The sequence below is a fragment of the Pleurodeles waltl genome, chromosome 4_2 (assembly GCF_031143425.1).
Source record: "Pleurodeles waltl isolate 20211129_DDA chromosome 4_2, aPleWal1.hap1.20221129, whole genome shotgun sequence".
NCBI classification, from domain to species: Eukaryota; Metazoa; Chordata; class Amphibia; order Caudata; family Salamandridae; genus Pleurodeles; species Pleurodeles waltl.
The window spans coordinates 1,028,555,248-1,028,571,703 of NC_090443.1; the positions used below are offsets into that span (position 1 = coordinate 1,028,555,248).

The following is a 16,456-nucleotide window of genomic DNA, read 5'->3' on the forward strand; positions in this document are numbered from 1 at the left end:
GGGCAGAAATTTGAAGCCGTTTGTTGCACATTCCCCTTTTCTGGAAACAAGAGCTTTTTAGGTAGATGGCTATTTCGATTCAGATTTCTCCTTATTAATGTGTGATGTCTGAACGAGTCTTGGTGGCATTTCCCGCTTACGTAACTGTGATATCAAATCTAAAGTTCAAGTTTCTGGATGTTGGACTGTGATTCTTTTTTTCTATGGTGCTAGAACCTGGTGTGACCAAGAACTACTATCTAATTGAGACACATTCATGCCAATGTGTGATGTGTCTATTGGAGCAGCAAATACAAGCCGGAGAGTGCGTGTTGAGAGTGTTTGTCTCTGCAACAGAACAGACTTCAGGCAGGCCCAGTAGAGGTTATTGCAAGTTTAATAGGCGAAAGAAGCATTTGACCAGACACTCACACTCTTGCATTTCAGTCAAGGCTCCAAGAAAACCATAATATCAATCTTTTCAATTCTCTGTAAAGAAAAACTCCCAAGCCCATGTGGACTCTAAGAAACGTTTTCTCTTTGATTCAAAGTTCATCTTGGTCACCAGATGTCCTCTGATTTCAAAAGCTGTTTCCCTTTTTTCCACCTTTCAGGTGGTCTAGGAAGATAACTGAGGAGGCACATTTGCTGGTTAATAGACCACCATTGCACTGCCAGATTTTATTATAGGTTGTCTTCTAATCCTCCACTTGTTTGTTTTTTATTTGCCTAAAAATTCTGCAGTTTTCTGTGATTGAGTCATAAGTACAAAGAAACCAAATGGCATTAAAACACAAAGTTGTCATTGCCTCACATATCGGTTCACAGCTAACCTCCATTTCCAGGGTGTTAGTGGGGACTAAACCCTTTCTCTCCCCACCTTCTAAGATGGATCGCTTAGTTCTCAGTCATGTTGGTGACCTTTGGAAGAGAGGCTGAGGCCCCTGAGAAGGACTCAGGCTGACACTAGGAGGGAGGGACAAAGGCTGCCCCCGTTACCTTGCTTAGCTGAGGCCGGTCTCCGCGGGATCTGCAGACGACGGTGCAGATCCGAACCGCCAGGTCGGGCCTCGGGAACGAGCTCCCTGGGAGGGCGAGAGAATAAAATAAAAGGAACAAGAAGAGAGAGATGGAAAAAGAGGAGATGGTTGAGAGAAGGGGTTAAGAGACAGGAGGAATAAAGAGAAAGGAGAGGTACAGTGAGGAAGTGAAGGAGAAACAGGGAATGATGAATGGGGCAAAGTGAAAAAGACGTTAGTGAGAAAAGAGAAAACAATATAGAGGGGAGAAAAACAGAGGAGGATGAGAGAGTCCCTGATTGAAAGGGAATTACAGTGAAACAAGAAATAATGAGAAGAAGAGGAGAAACAGAATAAAGAGAGATAAGAGGAGGTGAGAAGGGGCGAAATGGGGAGACCTTTTTAGATAAGAAAAAATGATATGGAAGATCAGAGCTAGGAAGAAAGAGATAAAGTGATAGCAAAAAGAAGATGATTGATACATTGGGTAGAGGAGTGAGAGGAAGAGGGATAGGAAGGGAACCAGGCAAGATGCAGACAAAAACAAACAAGTGGAGGACCAAAATGAAAGGGTGGGGAGAATTGATAACTCTTCACGGGTTGAAAGAAGAGACCAGGGAAAGAAAGGGAGGGGAATTGAAGAGACAGTAAAGATAAGGAAGGGCTACAGCTATTATTGAAGGAAGGCAACAGAAGGAAGGGCAGTAAAAATGAGATGAATATAGAGGAATGTAAAGGAAATTGAAGAGAGGGAGGCAAGTAGAACATTGAGAGAAGAAATGAGACAAGTGAACATTGAGAATAAGAGGATAGAAAGAAGAAAGTGAAGGGACAAAGGAAAGGAACATAAAACAAGGGACAAATGGGAGTTGCAAGGAGTGATAAGACAATACGAGAATATTATGTAGAGAAAATGCAGAGAAGATGAAGAGAGAGGAGCTAGATGGGCAGAGACTGACAGAAGTGAATACATGGGAATGGAGGGGAAGGATATGAAAAGGTAGCTTGAGAATAGGCAGGATGCAATGTAATAATAAGTAAAGTGGGGGGGGGGTCGTTAAAAGCCATGGAAAAAGATGCATATGTGTAACAAGGAACTGAAATTAAGATGTGTTGATGACTGGCTTGAGGTTGCAGGTGGAGAGAGTTGGAGATAGACTGGTGTAAAGAGAAATGTAGGGCAATGGAGATGGATCGGTGTGAATGGAGATTGTGGAGGATTGGATATGGATCGATGAGAATAGAGATGGAGAGCACTCGGGTGTACAAGTGTGAAGAGAGATGGATGGGACTGCAAATAGACAGGTGTAGAAGTGGAGAGCACTGGAGACAGGTCAGTGTGAATGGAGATAGAGAGCACTGGGGATGAATCGGTGTGACTAGAGATGGAGAGCGCTGGGAATGAATCGGTGTGACTAGAGATGGAGAGCGCTGGATATGGATCAGTGTGACTAGGGATAGAGGGCACTGGAGATGGATCAGTGTGACTAGCGATAGAGGGCACTGGAGATGGATCAGTGTGACTAGGGATGGAGAGCACTGGAGATGGATCAGTGTAAAGAGAGATGAAGAGCGCTGGAGATGGGTCGGGATTAATAGAGACAGAGAGCATTGGAGGTTGACCAGTGTCAAGAGAGATGAAGAGCACTATAGATAGATGGATGTGACAAGAGATGGAGAGTTTCAGAGCAGTGATAAGTGAGAGCGAGCACTGGAAATGGATAGGTGTGAAGCGAGGTGGAGACATTTGGAGAATGAGAAGTATGAAGAGAGATGGAAACCATTGAAGATGGATCAGTGTGGAAAGAGACAGAGCATTAAAAAGGGATTAGTCTGAAGAGTGCTGGGATTCATACTTGTGAAGAGAGATTAAATCAGGCGGAGATGTATAGGTGTGACGTGAGAAATAGACAGGTGGATATGGACAGCCATCAAAGGGCGAGATCTGAAGAATAATAGGTGTGATGAGAGAACTAGAAAGGTGGAGAAGGATAGGTGCTGAGTGAGATGTAGAACTTTGGCGTGAATTGTGATAGCATTGAATATGGATCGGTGGGAAGAGAGATGGAGAGCACTGGAGACGGATCAGTGAGAAGAGCGATGGAGAGCACTGGGCATAGATTGGTATGAAGAAAGATGAAGAGCACGCGAGACAGATCAGTGTGAAGAGCAATGGAGAGCAGTGGAGAAGAATTGGTGGGAATAGAGATGGAGAGCACTGGGGATGAATCTGTGTGAAAAGAGATAGAGAACACTGGAGACAGAACAGTGGGAATAGAGATGGAGAGCATTGGAGATGGATGGTGTGAAGAGAGATGGAGAGCATTGGAGATGGATCGATGTGAAGAGAGATGGAGAGCTTTGGAGATGGATTGTGTGAAAAGAGATGGAGAGCACTGGAGATGGATCGGTGTAAATAGAGATGGAGAGCACTGGGGATGGATTGGCGCGAATAGAGATGGAGAGCACTGAAGTTGGATTGGTGTGAATAGAGATGGAGAGCACTGGGAATGGACAAGTGTGAATTGAAATGGAGAGCACTAGAGATGGATTGGTGTAAGAAAGATGGAGAGCACTGGGAATGGGTCAGTGTGAAAAGAAGTGGAGAGCATTGGAGATAGATCACTGAGAAGAGAGATGGAGAGCACTGGAGATGCATCGGTGTGAAGAGAGATAAAGAGCACCCTGGGATGGATCAGTGTGAATAGAGATGGAGAGCACTCGGATGGATTGATGCGTAGAGAGACGGAGAGCATTGGAGATGGACTGCTGGGAATAGAGATGGAGAGCACTGTAGATGGATCAGTGTGAAGGAAGATGGAGAGCATTGGAGATGATTAAGTGTGAAAAGAGATAGACAGCACTGGAGTTGGATGCGTGAGAAGAGTGATGGAAAGCACTGGAAATGGATTGGTATGAAGAGAGATGGAGAGCACTGGAGATGGATTGGTGCTAATAGAGCTAGAGAGAACTGGAGATGGCTCAGTGTGAATATAGATGGACAGCACTGGTGATTGATCTGTGAGAATAGAGATGTAGAGCGCTGGAGATGGATCGATGTGAAGAAAGAAAGAGAGAACTGAAGACACACCAGTGTGGAGAGAGGTAGAGATCACTGGAGATGAAGAAAGGTGTGAAGAGAGACAGAGACAGGTGGAGACGAACTAGTGTGGACAGAGACAGAGATAGTTGAAGATGGGAAAGTGTGACAAAACATAAAGGGCCCTGGGGGTTGATACTTGAGATGGGAACAGATGGATAGGTGTGAAGTGGATAAAGATCGCGATGGAAGGGCATGAAAAGGGAGCCTATTGAAGAATAACAGGTGTGAAGAGAGAGATAGAAATGTGGAGGATAGGTGTGAAGTGAGCTGGATGCAGATGTAGACATGCAGGTGTGAAGGGAGTACACTGGATAATAATACTTACAAAGTGGGAGGTAGATATGTGGATTTGCATAAATGGGAAAAGTAAAGGAGACAAGTCAGCATAGATAGTTGGGAAGAGAGGAGGCAGGCGGAGATGAATCAATGGGGCTAGATATGTGTGAAAACAGGTGGAGTGGATGGGTGTGAAGAAAGACCCAGAGCACTAGAGATAGATATATGTAAAGCACAGGTGATTGATTGGTGGGAAGAGTAGTAAAGAGCAGTGGAGATGGACAGGTGTGAGACTGATGGTAAGAATTGGAGATGGCTTGGTGTGAAGAGAAAAGAGACTGATAGAGATGGTGAAGTGTGGAGATACAAGCAAACATGAGATGGATAGAAGGTGAAGGGAGAAGGAGAATGGTGGCAGTCAATAAGTAGAAAAATGTGGGAGACAAGTGGAGATGGATGCATTTAAAGTGAGATACAGAGCACTAGGGCAGGACACAAGTAAAGGGAGATTGAGACTGTTAAAGAATAAAAGGATAGAGAAGGAGACAGTAGAACATAAGTAGGTGTGAAGAGAGATGGAGAGGATCGGGGCGATTAAATTAAAAGGAGTGAGTTCAAAGGAGGTAGACAGATGTGCAGAGAGATAGAGTCGGGGACAGGTGGAAATGGCTGTGAAAAGAAGGTGGAAATGGGTAAGTGTTAAGGGAAAAGGAGATCTCCGGGGATTGACTCTTGTGAAATGCGATGGAGAGCATTGGAGATGTAAAGATGTGAACAAAGATGGAGACAAGTGGAAAGAGACAGATGTCAGATGAAACAAGGTGAAGATAGGGAGATAGTAGGTGGTTAGTGATGAATTTATGGAGACGAATAAGTGTGAAAACAAGTGGTGATGTATAGGTGTGAAAGGGCAGTAGATAGATGGAAGAAGACAGAGAGGGTAGAAGGAAGAAAAGTATAATAGTAGAAAAAGAAGAAAATAAAATATTTGGTTGCTTTGTGATGCCGCCAAAGATTCTGGCCCCGAATTTACTGATTGGTTTTAGCTCCATGCTGTTGATCTCTCGCACCAGAAATCAACCACACCATCACCCAGCATCTTGCTGCATGCTCCCTCCCAGGCAGACTATCCCCTCCCCCAACACTATAACCTTACCCTGGTATGCTGCCCTCTCATATTACAACATAACTCTCTTTCTCACACGGAGAAGGGTGAGGAAAGTGGCCTGTGAGCCTCTGCTGGCTTTGAAGACAGTGAGCAGTATGCCCTGGACCACTGGTCCCTCAGTTGCCCCTTTATTTTCCATGCCTTCTGATGCATGTTGACTCCTCCCCCACACAACAGTTGGCAACCTTAGATGGTTTTGTGCCACCTTTAGCAGTGGTAAATTCCTTTTTCAGAAAATATACTGAAGCCTTCCCTCTAAAAGGTAGGTGCCCTCTGCTCATTGTCTTGGGTGGCACAGCAAGAGGGAGAAGCGACCCACAGTTGTGCTGCCCTCGGTTCACACAGCATGGGCGACTGTCTTGTTTTGATCTCACTGAGGGACACTTGTATGCTCATGAAGAGAACTCACATGAGTGGCATCCAATAGAAAGTGGCAGAAGCTCACAGAAATGGAAACGGGAGTGCTGCCATGGAAGGGTATTATGCACAGTCTATGGCTATTCAATAGGAACGAAGGGTGTCTGAATTCCTAAGGGGTTACTTTAGAGTGATATAGTATGGACTCTAAAGACTCTTTATTTAGGGAAATTAGTTCTTGAGGGAGATACTAGAAGTGTAACACAGGGGACTGTACTGTGGAGCCTTGAAACATCGTTGAAAGGACTTCAATTGTTGAGGAGATGGGACCCGCATACTCCATTACCTGTTGGCTGAGTGATTGGAATTTAGCTCATAACTTATAATGATGCCTAAGACTTTTTATTTAGGTGGTTGAGTTTTTGAGGGAGATGATAGAAGTGTAACATATTGGACTGTGCTGTGGAGCCTTGGTACATCATTGAAAGGGCTTCAATCCATGACGGGGTGGGACCCTGAGCTTGTTGTGCGGTCTATGATGTAAAGAGGCTGTAGTCCCTGGGAACGATGAGTGGTGTAACTCAAAGGATAGCAGGATCCTGTAGTGGTCACGCACCTTTAGAAATCTAGGAAGCTACTGTTCCCTTGCTCCCTCTCCCCACTCTTGTCACGCTGTTCTTACGTCTGAAAGTAGCTGGTGTCTCCAGGACAGGTGTCTGCACCACAGGGAGAGTTGAGCAGACCGCCTCCAACAGCAGGCTCTCTCCTTCCTCCAGGTTTTGCAGTAGAGACTTGACTGCCAGAAGGATGCCAGAGCTGTCACTTCTTGGATGAAAGGTTATGCTAGACATCCTGCTCCATCGATACCCAGCCGCCTTCACTGCCACCTGTGAGACAAATATTCAAGTGCATCAGAAATGAATTGGGCAAGAAGAGTTTGCAAACTTCTTTGGCATGGAGGCGTCTAGGAGCCACAGGCTTGTTGGGAAATAGAAGGAGACTTCATAACAGTAGATTGTGACTGATGTCTTTGAAAGGACACCAGGCCTGTGCAAAATCACTTACATGTCAAACTCAGCCCTCATTTAGATTGCTGTAGTTAATGGCAAAAAAGTGGTATCTCGATTACCACATATTTCAACCACTAACATTGATTCAGATACATTCTAAAACTTTTAGATTTAAATTTAGACACTTGCTTAAACTTCCTTGCTTAAACTCCCTTAATTATAAACCTCTGTGTGATATCATGCTGTATCATTAATACCAATCTTAAATGAGGTCCTTATTTTCTAATTATATTAATTTCAGTTCATTTAGTTAATCTGATTTATGATAAATAATTAATAATGTTTCATGCATTTTACGAATAGTATTTTTTTCTGATGAGTGTTAGTATTTCCTCTACTTGTGGAAGTATTATTTAGGTCTATATGTCTGTATCAATGCCTGCTGCAGCAGGGGTCAGCAGTCTTGGACTCAAAAGTGTATATCTTCAGCAAGTGGCAGCTGGTAGCAGAGGATAACAGAAGTACAATTAATTCCAACTTAAGTCTCCAGCTGGGGTTTCCTGAAGCCTAAGACTGCTTCTGTAGGCACCAACTCCAACGACGACCGGCTGCGTGGATCCCCTCTCCTGTTGAGCTGCGTGGATCCTGCATCATGGGTGGTGGACTGAAGTCGTCCCAGCGGTCCTCATGTCCAACTGTCCAACTTTGGTGGAGGTAAGAGCTTGCCTCCCCACGCAAGACAGTACCCCCGTGCACCGAATGTTTTGCACCTGGCAAGTCTTGTTGGCATCCTTCCACCAAGTTCTTCGTGCAACTTGATGCTCCAGCCCCCAGCACTCTATCCTACGATGCACAGCTTCCTGAGTGGTTCTCCGGCAACGTGGGAGCCTTTGTCATAGTGCTGTATTGGCCTTTTGTGCACCTTCTTTGTCCCCGTGCTGTGGGACTCCTGTGTGTGCTGGCTGGTCTTCTGGGGGCTCTCTGAGTTGCTGTGAGCCCCATCTGACTCCCCCTCCAGGGTAGAGTCCACCTGGTCCTTCCTGGTCCCGGGCAGCGCCATTTTCAGCTAACCGCAAGCTTTGCATTTACCAAGGCTTATTGGCAGACTCCGACGACGCAAACTTGTCTGCAATCCTCCATCCGGCATGGGACATCACTTGTACCAACCAGGAACCCGACTTTGTCTTCTTGGGTGCAATACTGACTGTTCTTCTTCACCGGTGGTTATTCTTTTACACATTCATCCGGGTTAGCAGGGGCTCCTGTTCTTCCTGGACTTTTCTGTGCTTCTTGGACTTGGTGCCCTTCTTCCACAGGTCTTCTTTTCCAGGAATCCACTGTTGGTGTCTTGCAGTCTCTTCTGGGTTTTGCATAATCCTTCTTCACGTTTCTGTGTGCGTTCTGGGAAAATTACTGTTTTCCTGGTCACTGGGGTGGGTTCTAGTACTTATTTTTGGGGTTTTCTAGTACTCCCAGCTCCCCTCTACATACTACATTTGCCTAGGTGGGAGACCGACTTTCGCATTCTACTTAGTATATGGTATGTGCTCGCCATAGGCCCATTTCTAACTATTGTGATTTTCACTAATTGTGCTCTTTTTAACTGCTTTTATGCCTATTTCTGCATACTAGTGTATATAATTGATGTATTACTTACCTCCTAAGGGAGTATCGTCTCTATGGTATTTTTGATATTTGTGTTACCAAAATAAAGTAACACGGAAAACCCGCTGTGTCCATGCTGGCGGTCTTTTCATAGACTGCCAGCCCCCTTGAGACCCCGCCGGCCGAATTACAAACATTCTGCTGGGCCGGGACATTGCTGACGGCTCCACATGGAGCCATCGTCAATTACTCAGTGCGGCGGGTGCAGCAGCACCTGTCGTGCAGATCACTACCCGACCTGCGCGACAGGGCACTGCACGGGGACCCCTGCACTGCCCATGCCAAGAGCATGGGCATTGCACGTGCCCCCAGAGGGGCACCGGAACACCCCTTCCACCAGCCTTGCTCTGGCGGGGGAACATGCCAAGGAAAGACTGGAGGTGTCTGTCTGGCAAGTGTGCGATTTATATTTGTGTCTTTGCACTTTTAGTGCACACTCACTACATCACAGTGATGGCCAATCTTGTGGTGCCTATTAAACTGAAGTATTGTAAGGACACAAATGACAATCTAACAGAGATAAATATAAATGTGGTTTAACTTCTATGCAGAGAAACTTCCAGCTTGTTTATATATTTGGTTTGGTAGCCCTGAGGAAGGTGGTGTTAAGGATCAATTTATTTCGGAATCCACCGAAACGCGCGTTGGCAGTTAACACTACAGCTGGCCTAAGGACTTTGGGTTTCAATATCAAGGCTGGTCGAGTGAATTTTCACCACAGTTTTATTGACATCTGGGAGGTGATGTTTGGAATATCCACAAGAGTATGGAATACCAATGATAGTTGATTAATATGTATGTAAAGAATGCTGGAATAGAAAGACTCCTACCAGTAGGGCGAGGATACGTGCCGATAAATTGTGAAAAGACTATTTGCAATTAGCTTGGACAACAGAAAGTACAGAAATATATAAAATACTGAAATGCATTTGTTATATTGATATATATAATTGTTTGTGGAAATCAGTGTTGTCTTATTTGTTGTTTTATTGTGAATGAGTCGGGAGTCTGCTTTTGTGATGGTTATTAATTGTTTGTTGTCTTTGTGTCTTGATGTTAGTAGTAATTTTGTGTGGGATCTTTTTTTTATATTTTATGTACTTTGAACTAGGAATAAGATTTATACACTTTCATAATTAGTTTCTATTTGTTATTTATGTTTGTATGTATAAACCTGTAGGAGAGGGACATTTTGTGCAAAGATAGATTTGATTCCCTAGTTTTCTCTCCTTATCAACTTAGGGACCCCTTTCTGTGACTTTTCTTTCAAACCCCTGCTCTTGCCTACCAGTGAACAGGCAGGTGGCAAGACATTAAAGATTGGTGCCTGGTCATCTTAATTTTATCATTAAACATTCTATTCCGTAAAGTCTGGTTGTTCAGGCTTCAACCAGAAAGGAAAATCTTAATTCATTTCCTCCCAACTCTTCTGGACAGGGAGTTTGGAAAACAAATGTTCTTCTCGGCTAGGCTAGCACTGAGCTCATGTGGGGCCATTATAAGCATGCCTTCTAGGACAAGGCCATCAAGGTATTGCTTGCAGTCCCAGAAGACCGATTGTCAAGATGTGACCATGATTCCTACGGGCTTCGATACTACTGAATGTCTGGAAAGGGTGGTTGGCACCAGTGTGGTGCTCCACTGCCTCTTGCTTGGATTTGCCTTTTGATGGTTCACACCTGTTCGGCGAGAAACCTGATTCTGGCTCTGAACATTTCAAAGAAAGCCACAGCATGCTCCGCGGTCTTTTGAACCTTGCCAGACAGTTTCCTTACCAATGTAGGAAATTCCAAGACTTCTCATGGGGCTGGTGAACACCCAGTGCCAGTTTCCCCAGCTACTGCTGCAATCACCCCAGTCCTTTGGAGGCTAGGGACGTGGATCTGGCAGACAACATGCAGGTCAACAAGGGCACGAAGGCTCCCAGCCCTGTCCACTGTAGCAATAGCCACGAGCTGCTTTAGTTTGCCACTGGTGATGCATATCCGGTAGGAAGCTTGATTTAGCACTTTCTCCATGGATGGCGATCCATTATGTCCGACAGATGTTTCCTTTAAATCAGTCAGCATGGCTATACCCTACCCTTTCTTTCTGTGCTGCCAAATCTTTCCCCCACGTCAGAGAAAATCTCAGAGGAACACCTGTCCATTCTATTGCAAGAGGTGCAAGTTTTACTTTTCAAAGGAGCTACCAAGAGTTTGAGACTTGGAAATAGGTGAAGGTTGCTACGCTTGCAATTTTCTTGTGCGGAAGAAGGAAGGGGCAGACCTTCGACCTCTGAGTGCCTTTCTGCAGAATGACAAATTCATAATGCTCATACTGGCCCATATCATGTGTGCCCTGGACCTGAACGTGTCTTTTCGTATATGCACCCTGCATTCCCACAGATGTTACCTGCGATTCAAGGTAGGCCATGAGATTTATCAGTTTACTGTGTTCACAGGCCCCCTCGAGTGTTCACAAAGGTGATGACAATGGTTGCTGTCCATCTTTAGAGGTCAGGGATACTAGTTTTCAATGACTGGCTGATGAAGGCAGGATCGCACAGTTAATAGGAGACCCTGTCTAGACAAAAGTGACTCTCCTGAAATTGTTTGGGTTCATGAGCAATGAGCCAAAGTCTCCCTTGACTCCTTCGCAGAGGCTTCCTCTCATTGGAGCTGTTCTGGATACAGTACTGTTTAGGGCCTTCTTTCTGCTGCAACAAGTCCAGGACATTCCGGCTATAAGCCCGATTTTTTAGCCTCTGTCCTGGAACTCTTTGATAGCACCTTCAATGCCAGCATGGATTATCTTAGCAGATGGTGACTGGCAGACCATAAATTCTTGCTACACCCCGAAGTGGCACAGTGCATCTTCTGGCAGTGGTGAGAGCCCTGACTAGATCTTTTTGCCATGGTCGAGAACGTCCAATGTTTTGTGCACTGGAGTTTCCACAAAGACACTCTCTAGGAGATGCTTAATGGCTGGATAAAACCTCAGGGCTCCTGTATGCCTTCTTACCTCAGCCTCTTTTGCCATGAGTTCTAAAAAAGATCAGGGATTACTGGGCCAAAGTCATTCTAGTGGCTCCGGAATAGGCCTGGAGAGTGTGGTGCCCAGAGCTTCTAGGCATGAGTGTAGGAAGGTAGCCTCTTTCTAGCCTTGTTACGCCCACCTTTGGCCTGTTTGTGAGTATATGTCAGGGTGTTTTTACTGTCTCACTGGGATCCTGCTAGCCAGGGCTCCAGTGCTCATAGTGGAAACCCTATTTTGTCAGTGTGTTTGATATGTGTCACTGGGATCCTGCTAGCCAGGACCCCAGTGCTCATACGTTTGTGGCCTATATGTGTTCCCTGTGTGGTGCCTAACTGTGTCACTGAGGCTCTGCTAACCAAAACCTCAGTGTCTATGCTCTCTCTGCTTCTAAAATTGTCACTGCAGGCTAGTGACTAATTTTACCAATTCTGATTGGCACACTGGAACACCCTTATAATCCTCTAGTATATGGTACCTAGGTACCCAAGGTATTGGGGTTCCAGGAGATCGCTATGGGCTGCAGCATTTCTTTTGCCACCCATAGGGAGCTCAGACAATTCTTACACAGGACTGCCACTGCAGCCTGTGTGAACTAAGGTCCATGTTATTTCACAGCCATTTTCACTGCACTTAAGCAACTTATAAGTCACCTATATGTCTAACCCTTACTTGGTGAAGGTTAGGTGCAAAGTTACTAAGTATGAGGGCACCCTGGCACTAGCCAAGGTGTCCCCACATCGTTCAGGGCAATTTCCCTGGACTTTGTGAGTGCGGGGACACCATTACACGCGTGCACTACATATAGGTCAATACCTATGTGTAGCGTCACAATGGTAACTCCGAACATGGTCATGTAACATGTGTAGGATTATGGAATTGTCCCCCCAATACCATTCTGGTATTGGGGGGACAATCCCATGCATCCCGGGGCTCCAGCATGGACCCCGGGTACTGCCAAACTAACTCTCTGGGGTTTTCCTTGCAGCTACAGCTGCTGCCAACCCACAGACAGGTTTCTGCCCTCCTGGGGTCTGGTCAGTCCAGTCCCAGGAAGGCAGAACAAAGCATTTCCTCTGAGAGAGGGTGTTACACCCTCTCCCTTTGGAAATAGGTGTAAAGGGCTCGGGAGGAGTAGCCTCCCCCAGCCTCTGGAAATGCTTTGAAGGGCACAGATGGTGCCCTCCTTGCATAAGCCAGTCTACACCGGTTCAGGAATCCCCCCAGCCCTGCTCTGGCGCGAAACTGGACAAAGGAAAGGTGAGTGACCACTCCCCTGACCTGCACCTCCCCAGGGGAGGTGCCCAGAGCTCCTCCAGTGTGTCCCAGACCTCTGCCATCTTGGATGCAAAGGTGTGAGGGCACAATGGACAGCTCTGAGTGGCCAGTGCCAGCAGGTGACCTCAGGGACCCCTCCTGATAGGTGCTTACCTCTCTCTGTAGCCAATCCTCCTCTGAGGGCTATTTAGGGTCTCTCCTGTTGGATTCTCTTCAGATAACGAATGCAAGAGCTCACCAGAGTTTCTCTGCACTTCTCTCTTCGACTTATGCCAAGGATCGACCGCTGACTTCTCCAGGACGCCTGCAAAACCGCAAAGAAGTAGCAAGAAGACTACCAGCAACATTGTAGCGCCTAATCCTGCCGGCTTTCTCGACTGCTTCCTGGTGGTGCATGCTTTGAGGGCTGTCTGCCATCACCCTGCACTGAAAATCCCGAAGAAATCTCCCGTGGGTTGACGGAGTCTTCCCCCTGCTACTGCAGGCACCAAACTTCTGCTTCACCAGTCCTCTGGGTCACCTCTCATCGCTACGAGCGTGGTCCCTGGATCACAGGAGCTGGATCCAAGTGACCCCCACAGTCCAGTGGTCCTTCTGTCTGAATTTGGTGGAGGTAAGTCCTTGCCTCCCCACGCCAGACAGTAATCCTGTGTACTGCGTGAACTGCAGCTGCTAGGGCTTCTGTGCACTCTTGCAAGGATTCCTTCGTGCACAGCACAGCCCAGGTCCCCAGCACTCCGTCCTGCAGTGCCCAACTTACTGAGTTGATCTCCGGCTTCGTGGGACCCTCCTTTGTGCTGCTGAGTCGACCGTTGTGTTCAGACTTCTTGAACGCCTGTTCAAGTGCTTCTGCTGGTGCTGCCTGCTTCTGCGTGGGCTCCCCGTGTTGCTGGGTGCCCTCTCTGTCTCCTCTTCCAAGTGGCGACCTCCCGGTCCTTCCTGGGTCCGGGTAGCATCCTTTATCCTCTACCATGACTCTTGCAGCTAGCAAAGCTTGTTTGTGGTCCTTCTGTGTAGAAACAACTCTGCATCCTCCAGCGCTTCGTGGGACATCTTCTGACCAAAGGAGAAGTTCCTGGCACCTTCCGTTGTTGCAGAATCTTCAGCTTCTTTCACCCGGAGGCAGCCCTTTTGCACCTTCATCCGGGGTTTAGTGGGCTCCTGTCCAACCCCCCAACCCCGGGCACTTTTGTGACTTTTGGACTTGGTGCCCTTCTTTTACAGGTCCTCAGGTCCAGGAATCCATCTTCAGTGCTTTGCAGTCAGTTGTTGTCGTTGCAGAATCCCCTATCTCGACTTTACTGTCTTTCTGGTGTAGTAGGGTAACTTTACTCCTACTTTTCAGGGTCTTGGGGTGGGGTATCTTGGACACCCTTAGTGTTTTCTTACACTCCCAGCGACCCTCTACACACTACACTAGGCTTGGGGTCTCTTCGTGGTTCGCATTTCACTTTCAGAGTATATGGTTTGTGTTGCCCCTATGCCTATTGTCTCCTATTGCATTCTATTGTATTCTACAGTGTTTGCTCTATATTTCTAAGTGTTTTACTTACCTGATTTTGGTCTGTGAATATATTTTGTGTATTTTACTTACCTCCTAAGCAAGTATATCCTCTGAGATACTTTTGGCATATTGTTACTAAAATAAAGTACCTTTATTTTTGGTAACTCTGAGTATTGTGTTTCTTATGATATAGTACCTATATGATATAAGTGGTATAGTAGGAGCTTTGCATGTCTCCTAGTTCAGCCTAAGCTGCTCTGCTATAGCTGCCTCTATCAGCCTAAGCTGCTAGAACACCTCTAATTTACTAATAAGGGATAACTGGACCTGGCACAAGGTGTAAGTACCACTAGGTACCCACTATAAGTCAGGCCATCCTCCTACAATGAGCCCTTGCCCTTCAGTCGGGCTGCCACTTTGGGAGGTCCTCCTGTCTAGGCAACAGGCAGGATCCTCCACCCAAATCTATGCAGTGTACACCTCCATGCATGGAGATTAAGTTGTGGAAGTTGACTGCATTTGACCTGCCACCGGAAGTGGTCTATGTCATCCTTGTTGCTGGACGCTCTGCCACAAAGTCCAATTACACCTGGCAATGGGACACATTTGCGGGATGGTGTGGTCACTGCAAGATTGACCATTCACAATCCAAGCTGTCAGGTGTTCTTTTGTTTGTTTTGTCTTTGACCCAACAACACCAAGCAGTGGGCACTATAACAGGTTATTTGTCGGACCTTTCCGCCTTTTTAAGTTTGACAGACAAACTGCCTTTGTTTAAATCACCTGTTGTGATGAGGCTTATACAAATGCTCAACATATATGTTGCTTTTTAACCTGTTCATGATGCCACAGTGGGCCCTAATTTTGTCTTAACGTTTCTCAGGTGATCCCCTGTTGAGCTCGATGTGACTCTTGACTTTAAAGACTATTTTCCTCTGTGAATACTTCAGCTTGTTACATAAGTGAGTTGCAAGCACTGTTGGTGCATCCATCCTACACCACCTTTTGTCCAGACAAACTTGTGCTAAGAACATGGGCAGCATTGTTGCCTAAAGTTGTGACTCCTTTCCAGTTGGGCAATATATCACCCTGCCCCCGTTCTTTGCTTTTAACCCTAGAAAAAGGAGGAGAGGCTTTTTCGACGGTCACTGGACCCCAAAAGGGCTTAAGCTTTAAGATTGATCCTAACAAGGAACTGCATGTGGAAAATCAATTTTTTGGGGGTTCTCCGGGGTGAAGAGAGGAAATACTGTGCAAAAGAGGACCATGCCGAGGAAGATAGTCTTTTGCATTAAGATTTGCTGCATACAGGCCAAGGAGCACCCGCTGCCAGGTCAGAGAGCTCATTCCACCAGGGCTATTGTTGCTACCACTGCGTTGGCATGCAGGGTGCCTGTCCTTGACATCTGCTAGGCTGTGATGTTGGCATCGGTCCTTACGATCATGAAGTACTACTGCCTTGATGGCAATGTCTGGCCAAATGGACATTCCACCAACTCGGTCATGTAAACTGTAAACTTCGTACTTGTATAGCGCACTACTCACCCGTTAGGGTCTCAAGGCGCTGTACACATACCACTGTGGAACCCCTCCTGGCTTTTCCCTGTGAGGTGCCCACTCCTGGGCAACCTCCAAGGTGAAGCCAGGCATCCCAGCGCTGTTGGGGCCATGGTGGAGATTAAGCAAGCTATTGCCCAGAGTTACAAGTGGGACCCATGAATTAGATTAGGCACCAATGCGAGAATTATAAGGTCCGAGGAAACTGAGCTCAAGATCCACTGAGGCAGGAATTGAACCCTGGTCCCGGACCAGATTTCTGCATCAGGGTCTGCCACTCTAACCATTGAGCCACACTTCTCCACTCCAATGTAGGACTTATTCATCTGAGTCCACTCCACAGACCCCCCACCTGGAGGGGTACTGCATTCTGTTCTAAGGTGAGAAATGTGTGGTTTGATATAGTCATCAGTATAGCAACTTACTTACCTTTGGTAACACACTTTATGGTGGATAGTCAGTGTAACTGCAAATTACTCACTGCCCTCCCACTTCTTCGTTCTCTGGAGTTGCCTGTTTTTAAAA

The 16,456-nt window shown here is 46.4% G+C and overlaps 1 protein-coding gene across 2 annotated transcripts in view; it reads right to left on the reverse strand.

Moving 5' to 3' along the window:
* LOC138293639 (carnosine synthase 1-like) overlaps window positions 1-16,456 on the reverse strand; it is a 205,572-nt gene that overhangs the window by 62,853 nt on the left and 126,263 nt on the right. For both annotated transcript variants that reach the window (XM_069232927.1, XM_069232928.1), the window contains 2 exons: window positions 6,585-6,789; window positions 979-1,064 (listed from right to left, as the gene is read on the reverse strand). In XM_069232927.1, the coding sequence (XP_069089028.1) occupies window positions 979-1,064; window positions 6,585-6,789 (291 nt within the window). The remainder of the gene's footprint in view (window positions 1-978; window positions 1,065-6,584; window positions 6,790-16,456) is intronic.